Source organism: Lepidochelys kempii, chromosome 1, assembly GCF_965140265.1.
Source record: "Lepidochelys kempii isolate rLepKem1 chromosome 1, rLepKem1.hap2, whole genome shotgun sequence".
Lineage (NCBI taxonomy): Eukaryota > Metazoa > Chordata > Testudines > Cheloniidae > Lepidochelys > Lepidochelys kempii.
Window position 1 is genome coordinate 109,878,505 of NC_133256.1, and position 7,675 is coordinate 109,886,179.

Sequence of the window (7,675 nt, forward strand, 5' to 3'; positions counted from 1 at the left end):
AACAAATGACATAGCATGTTTCTTGTGATTTGTTTTCCCTCCTACTCCAGAATCAGGCACTGGGTGCAGTACTTTGAGTTCATCATCAAGTTACAATGAAAGTTGCAATGCTGGCAGCACCAGCTTCTGAGACATCAAGGGCTAATGCTAATGTTTCCCCAAGTCACCTGTGAACTTCCAGCATCTTGTGCAGACTTTTGAACGTTGGACTGAAATGGAGATCCAGCATGTGTGTGTTGCCTGTCTCATGTTTTAAATGGTGATTTACAGAGCCAACCCTAGGAAGAGGTCAGTGAAAAGTATGTGGAGTCTGAGATTATAAAGAAAAGTAAATTATCTGAAATGGGATCTTCTAGAAGCTTCTGATCTGAAGTCTGAATCTCAACATAAGTTTTCCCAGGGGTATTGCCATCAAATTTCTACAGACACACCATTTAATCACAACCAGAAGAAGAACAGGACGAGACAGGAATGTGTTCCTCTGTGGTAAATCCTATTGTAAAATAATGAAATAAAAAAAATGTATAATATAGAAATAAGGATAAGAAATCTGAGTTTACAGTTCACTCTTCCAAAAACCTTCCTGTAAGGATACTTCTGGGTTAATGCAGTATATGGAGTCTCTTTTACAATAACCGGGAATTAATTGTAGGTCCAGCCATTATCTTGTCTTGAATTTTTAGCACGGTGCTTTCTGCAGTAAAATGCATCTTCACAGGCTGTGGTGCAAAAGAAATGGACAATTCACTGACCACAATAGCATCAAAAGAAAAGACTCTTTTATCTTTTCCAGCATTTTTTACTGTGTGCCCAATGGCCATTTTTGAGGTATTTTGGCCTCTGAACCAAGTCCTTTACCAAGAATCACTGTGTTTACATAACACTGGCAATTTAATAGCATCTTTGATACAAAATTATTTTTCATTACTAAGGTACACATTGAAACACAAAATGTTTGTATTACTTAAGTGATTTCTTAATGATTTGTAATACAATGTGGTTATCTTCAGCTCTAACAGTTAGAAGATGGTTACAGGCAAATGAAACTATGCCAGCTACACTATATAGCTCAAGAGCTTTCCTAATGCTGAAGATTTATTGTGAGGATTAGAAACCTGAACCTTTTAGCTAAGGATGTATGTTTGTAGATTTACTCAAAAGGATGGAAAAATCTAAACAATTGTATATTTTTTCTATAAAATAGGAGGGTGAGGGCAATTACTTTATTTTAAAAAGATCTGGACTACGTTGCGGACAAATATTTTAAATCCTTTTTTTAAAGGGAGGGAAATCATAAACATACAGTTTTTCAGGGTATAATGTAAATGCTGTAAATTATCACCTCCTCAGATATTCTTTGCAGTTCAGCCTTACCAATGCAAACAGTGCATCAATTTTGATTTTTTTTTTTTTTTTTTTTTGCTTATACTGGAATATCATTTTTTCCTGGTCTGTGTACTGTATTACTTAAAATAATCTGGAGTGTTGAGGGCTTAATTTTCAGAAGCACTGAGCGCAGTGAGCTGCTATTGCAGTCAATGGGAGCTGCTGGTGCTCCGCACCTAGAAGTCTAACTGAATATAAGAAATCTTGATTTTACTCTCTATCATGCGAACAGCTAAAAGAGAAATGCCTCAAAAGAATTATCTTACTTTTCTAGTTTCCAGAAGTGATTTCTGTCCCAGTTACAATCAAAATACAGCTGGCTGTGGCCAGTGCATAAATGTATATATAAATATGTATGTGTCTGTGTGTGTGTGTGTATATATATATATATAATATCAGTGTAAAAGATGTATTTATAGTCTTCATGCTGCTGAAAATGTGTCACTTTACAATTCATAAATACTTCGGTTTCTTGCAATAGTGCAGTATGAAGGCTGGTCAGGGTTTTTACTTTATGCATCCTTTCCAAAAAAGGATTCATCTGTTCCTTCTTAAATATCCTATACTAAACTGTGCTGGCCAGGACCGTTTAGCCTGATATGTGATAATGAAATAGCAATGTGCAGAGATATTGGTTTGCCTTCTTATTTGTAAGTTATTTTGTAAATGATCTGTAACATAATTTACTTAAATATATTGCTCTCAAACAGTCCTATAATGAGACTGTGTTCTTTCAGCTGTCTCATTGCAGCATCCTTTCCATTATTTTTGTGATCTTCTATACACCATTGCACTTTAATACAGCACATTTCAGTTTCCTTTTCTACAGCTGTTGTAAATTATACGTACAAAATCAGAGGTCTTTATTGGATGTATGAAAGTTTGATGAATAAATTTCAGCATTTCTTGCTAGATGTCCTCAATATGGAGGTGCTGTTTGCTTTATTGTCTCAAGGTGCTCAGACACTATTGTGCTGTGCGTCATATAAGAGCATAAATACCTCAGTAGGACCCAACAGGGCTGTAATGGCTGGCTCCAAAAGCCAAGTTAACACCTTCTTGAGTAGCCCTCACAATTCCACAGAATGAGGCTTTTGAAAGATCACCTTTGTTTGTCCAAACCTTTTGCTCCCTTCTTTTAATCCACCTTTCAGAATTCCATTCCTACTTCTCCCCTGGTTTGCTCTTCCAACTGTCCGTCGCTTCCACAGGGCTGGGGAGATGGGACCAGCCTGATGATTGGATAATAAATTTAAGATGCTGCCAGATTGGCTTGACAGCAGCCAGATTTCTTGGCTGCTTGTTGCAAATGTTTGGTTTGGTTTAATTTTGGGGAGTGGAAGGGGTGTCTTTCACAGATCTGTTTGAGTTCCCCCTGCTGGACACTCACCAGACTGGTATGACTGGCAGGGGGGACAGTGAAGCCCAGTTGCCTAGTTCCTGGAAGCAGTGTCATCTTCCCCTAGCTTCCCCCGCATCCAGTGCGTACTCCCCAGGATCCCACCAAAGGTGTGAGCTTTCGGGTTTACAGTTTACCTCTTCAGGGATACACAGTAGTGAAAACCTACAGACAGACTTTGCACAGTCTCTATTACTCTTTACTTAGTAGCATGAGAAATACACAGAGCTATACAAAATAACAAATATACCTCAGTGCATTTCCCTGGCTCAGATTCTTCACCACTCTGCAGAGTTCTTTGAACTTGGGCAGAGTCCTCTTCTTCACATAGACAGAGCCAGATTCCCTCTCCTGCACATGGCTTCTCTTCATAATCTTGCCACCCCTCTGTCTCCTGTAGCTAGCTCTTTCTGATCTTGGCTCATCCTGTGGTTAATCCAGACCGCCCCGTTGCTATGAAAGCCTGCTTATCTCTTGTCCGAATGCTTCCTGTGTCTCCAAAAGTCTTTTTCCTTTCTTCTTCCCATGGGTCCTTTTTAAAGCCCTGCTTTGTCATCTTTGTACTGTTTGGGAATTTTCCACTCTGTCCACTTCCCCTCCCTGCAGACTAGTTGCAAAAACTAGCTTCAGCCAATCTCCTTAGCACACCCATTGTTCGGTCAGCACACAGTTGTTAATGATTCTACATTGTCCCTGTTCTGGGAGGTACTGTACTGCAACCCATGTCAGCAAATGTTTAATTCCACATCCACACAGAGACATTCCCAGATACAATAAATTCATAACAACCAGAATTCATAAGTTGTACATAGACAAATTCCCGAAATCGTCATGGAGGGTCACCATTGAGAAGTGTATCTTGAGGAAGGTGGAGGTCCCATGCCGCCACCTCCTTATACCTGTCATGATAGCTGCCTGATAGGTAGGAGAGATTGGGTGCTAAACTCTAATTTACAGCATCTGAAGAGGAGTATACTTTAGTGCTCTAAGAGTTAATGATATCTTCAGGGCACCCCACTGTGTCTAGGTATTGGAAGGCAGGATGTGATTTTACACTAAAATGAGGTATTCTGGGCTAGACCTGTGGCCAACCGCTGCCATGTGACAAAGCCAGGTTTAATTTCATGCCCTCTTTCTCCCGCATCCACACTGGATGTGCTGCCAAGGCAACACTTCGATCCATTGGATCAAAGAGCGTATCTTGTGTACTCAATAGTGGCCTCTGTGTAACCAATTAGAGAGCCCCAGTAATGGGCTCCAAGAGAGTCCAATGCTCCTGAGCTACAGAATGGCAGCCACAACATGGATTCTACGGCATTAAAGAAACATGTTCCTAGGCCAGTTTTAGTCCAGTGGAATGTGGAAAAAATCATGTTTTTATACAGAACTTTAAATAATGACAGAGACAACTATTTAACTCATTTCCCACTGTAAACACCGTCATTTCTTTTCATGTTTCCTGTATTCTAGATAACTGGCTCAAAGTAGAAGCATTCTCCTCTAGTGGGTACAAAGCTGGGATCCCAGGGAAGACTTCAGGATGAGTTTATTGTACTGTGTAGAACTATATTCACTGAATTAAACTAACCTTTCAGATAATCAATCTCCAATTCTTCAAAGACTACACTGGCTTTCAACCTTCTTCTAGGTGCTATCTAAGGGGTTTATTTTGAAGTATGGTGTAAAGTCCTATCTGATATGCATCAGGGCTACCTGAGAACACTACCTCCCTCCATAAATGTAGACACAAAAATTAAGATTAGATTTGTGTAGATGAGGCCAAGTGCTTTCAGATCTGGAATTTGCTTCTCCCATTCACTGTAACAAAGCGGAGTTTGTTGACCTTCAAGACTTTGGTGTCAGTCCCATCTAGAGACTGTACTACCTAAATGCAATCGATGGGTGCACTAGAAATACCTAAGATGTTGAAATAGCTCCATTTGTTCAGGCTTTCATCTGTGGGAGACAGGTGGGGTGGAAGGTTGGATACAGCTCAAACTAAGGTGGGAATCCATTTATGTTGACTATAGTCAATATGTTTATTATTTAGCATGTGATGATTGTGTCAATATTGTGCATAGAGAAAAAGGCCTTTTCTGTCAGGATAAGGAGACCAAGATGCTCTCTTGGGGATCCATAAACAAGGAATAGAAAGGCCATGTTATGGCTTCCAATGGAGAAGCAATTTTCAGAGCTGTTATAGTAGAGTGCTTGGTAAGTGATCTCTGCCCTTCACAAACAGCTTGAAAGGATAAGGGACAGCTGCTGCATGAGACTAACCTAAGGTCTTTTGCCAGAGATATTAACTTCGCTCTATTTGTTTTGTTCTAGGGAACTTTCAGAAACCTGCTTTTAATTCAATTTTTATCTAATTATTTTTAGAATTTATCACTGACCAGTCAATTTCAGAAAAAAAGTTAGGACCTTTCAGACCTTTTAAAAGCATCTTATTGCAATATTATGTGTAAAATTACATTCAGTTAGAAACAGGGCCCGAGATATGCTGTTCACTTTATTCGGCAGCGTTGTGTTTGACTTTTTTTAAATGGCATCAAAATCTCTCAATCATTTCTCACATGACTTTGATTGGCAGTAGTTGGAAATCTGGTCAAATTGTTCTCTCAAGATTTCCACCATCCTAAGAATTTGGCCTGATCCAAGCCAGAAGCAAATGCATACATATGCCTAGAAGTTTAGGGTCTTTTCCAGAAAAAAAACTAACAAGGTGGATTCAGAACAGAGCTTTGAATATGTAAAATTGAAACTCAAGGATTGGCCAAAATTTTTATTAATGTGTAGATCACATCTGAGATGGGCTCAAACCAAATCCCAGATTTGAACACCCCCTCTCCCCCTCAGGCCCCCAATTTTGGAGTGTTCATAGTCCAGATCTGTATTTTTCAGCTTGAGCCCACTTCTTATACAAATACTAGACCAGTTAAGTACTAACAGTACAAGGGCGGGGGGTAAAAGGGAGAGAACCAGTACATGTAAGAAATTCTGGTACCTCTCACTAATACCCCTTTCATCAGGAGAGTCCTAACGTTATCTGTAAAATGTCTCTGAAAGGGCTGCCATTGAGTTAATTTAGCAACAAAAGCATTACAGTGAGAGAAGCTCAAGGATTAACAGGACATGACAGCTGCAAGGGGAAGTAGATTGTGTTTTAAAACAGTTTAACAGCAAATGTTTTTTGGCAACAAAAAGCTTTATTAAGATCAAGTTTTGTGGAGTTGTGACATTATCCAGGACTATGATGTATCTCAGAAGGCAGCAGTGCTCCGGTGATACAGCTCAACCCACTGTTTGTATATGTTTGAATATGTCTGCCCTAAAATCTCTAAACATACAGTGTCTATTTGCAAAATTAATGTAACATATATTGGCTCTCTGCTCTATATGGTTGTCATAAATATAAAGGGAAGGCTAACCACATTTAAATCCCTTCTGGCCGAAGGAAAAACCCTTTCACCTGTAAAGGGTTAAGAAGCTAAGATAACCTCGCTGGCACCTGACCAAAATGACCAATGAGGAGAAAAGATACTTTCAAAGCTGGAGGGATGGTGGGGAACAAAGGGTCTTCTCTGTGTAATGCTTTTGCCAGGACCAGAGCAGGAATGCAGGTCAGAACTCCTGTAAAGAGTTAGTAAGCAATCTAGTTAGGTATGTGTTAGATTCTGTTTTGTTTAAATGGCTGATAAAATAAGTTGTGCTGAATGGAATGTATATTCCTGTTTTTGAGTCTTTTTTGTAACTTAAGGTTTTGCCTAGAGGAATGCTCTATGTTTTGAATCTAATTACCTTGTAAGGTATTTACCATCCTGATTTTACAGAGGTGATTCTTTTACTTTTTCTTTAATTAAAATTCTTCTTTTAAGAACCTAATTGCTTTTTCATTGTTCTTAAGATCCAAGGATTTGGGTCTGTATTCACCTATGCAAATTGGTGAGGATTTTTATAAAGCCTTCCCCGGGAAAGGGCGTGTAGTGCTTGGGGGGATATTTTCAGGGGGAGACGTTTCCAAGTGGGCACTTCTCCTGTTATTTTTGTTAGACACTTTGGTGTTGGCAGCATAAGGTCCAGGGACAAAAGGTAAAATAGTTTGTACTTGGGGAAGTTTTAACCTAAGCTGGTAACAATAAGCTTAGAGGGTCTTCCATGTAGGTCCCCACATCTGTACCCTAGAGTTCAGAGTGGGGAAGGAACCTTGACAGTGATTCTTTAAAAACAAGTTGCTAGCAGCTCCTTTGCCCTCTTAACAAGATGGGGAGCATACCCATGAGGGGGAAAAACTGAACACAAAATAACAGATTTCAGTTCCAAGAAGCCAGAGTGAGTTGTTTTTTTTTAAGTGTTTAGTAAAACAATGTCATTTTAATGGAACTGGAGCTAGATGCCAGTCTCTTTAGGCCACACTTCAGACTAACAAAAATCCACTGGGGGAATCCAGTAGCACTGTGAGCCAAGACCTGTTTGACTTCTGGCCAGTCCCTACAGTCCAGGGTGGGCGAGGCTGATACAGAGGAAGGAACCTCTGGCAAGTATGCAGTTTGCTTTGATATTGCAGGGACACATCTGTTCATTTACTCTTTTATAATCATGCCAGAAGCAGTAGTGAAATAACCAAGAGAGGAAGAGTTACTATCTGCTTCTCATTCCCCTGGCTGTACAGTTAGGCAGAGGGGGCCATGCAGAACAGTTTATGTGCACTCGCATGTCCTGTGAATCCTCCGAAGAGATCTCGAGGAAACTTTCCTGGAGGTAAGTCTGCAATCTTCCTCCAAAGATTTCCGGGGAGGGCTGCCTTATTTCTTCTGCCATGGTAGGACACTTTTCCCACGCCAGTCAGCAATTACTTCAGCAGGCCCCAATGCAGCACACAGGCTAGCA

The 7,675-nt window shown here is 40.1% G+C and overlaps 1 protein-coding gene across 13 annotated transcripts in view; it reads left to right on the forward strand.

The window, feature by feature from the left end:
- The window catches only part of MCF2L (MCF.2 cell line derived transforming sequence like), a 266,639-nt gene extending 264,331 nt beyond the window's left edge, over positions 1-2,308 (forward strand). For 11 of the 13 annotated variants that reach the window (XM_073350166.1, XM_073350186.1, XM_073350205.1 and 8 more), the window contains one exon: positions 51-2,308. In XM_073350166.1, coding sequence (XP_073206267.1) covers positions 51-130 — 80 coding nt within the window. In that variant the 3' untranslated portion in view covers positions 131-2,308. The remainder of the gene's footprint in view (positions 1-50) is intronic. The other 2 variants (XM_073350230.1, XM_073350269.1) reach the window with 1 other exon arrangement.
- The last annotated feature ends 5,367 nt before the right edge of the window (positions 2,309-7,675 follow it).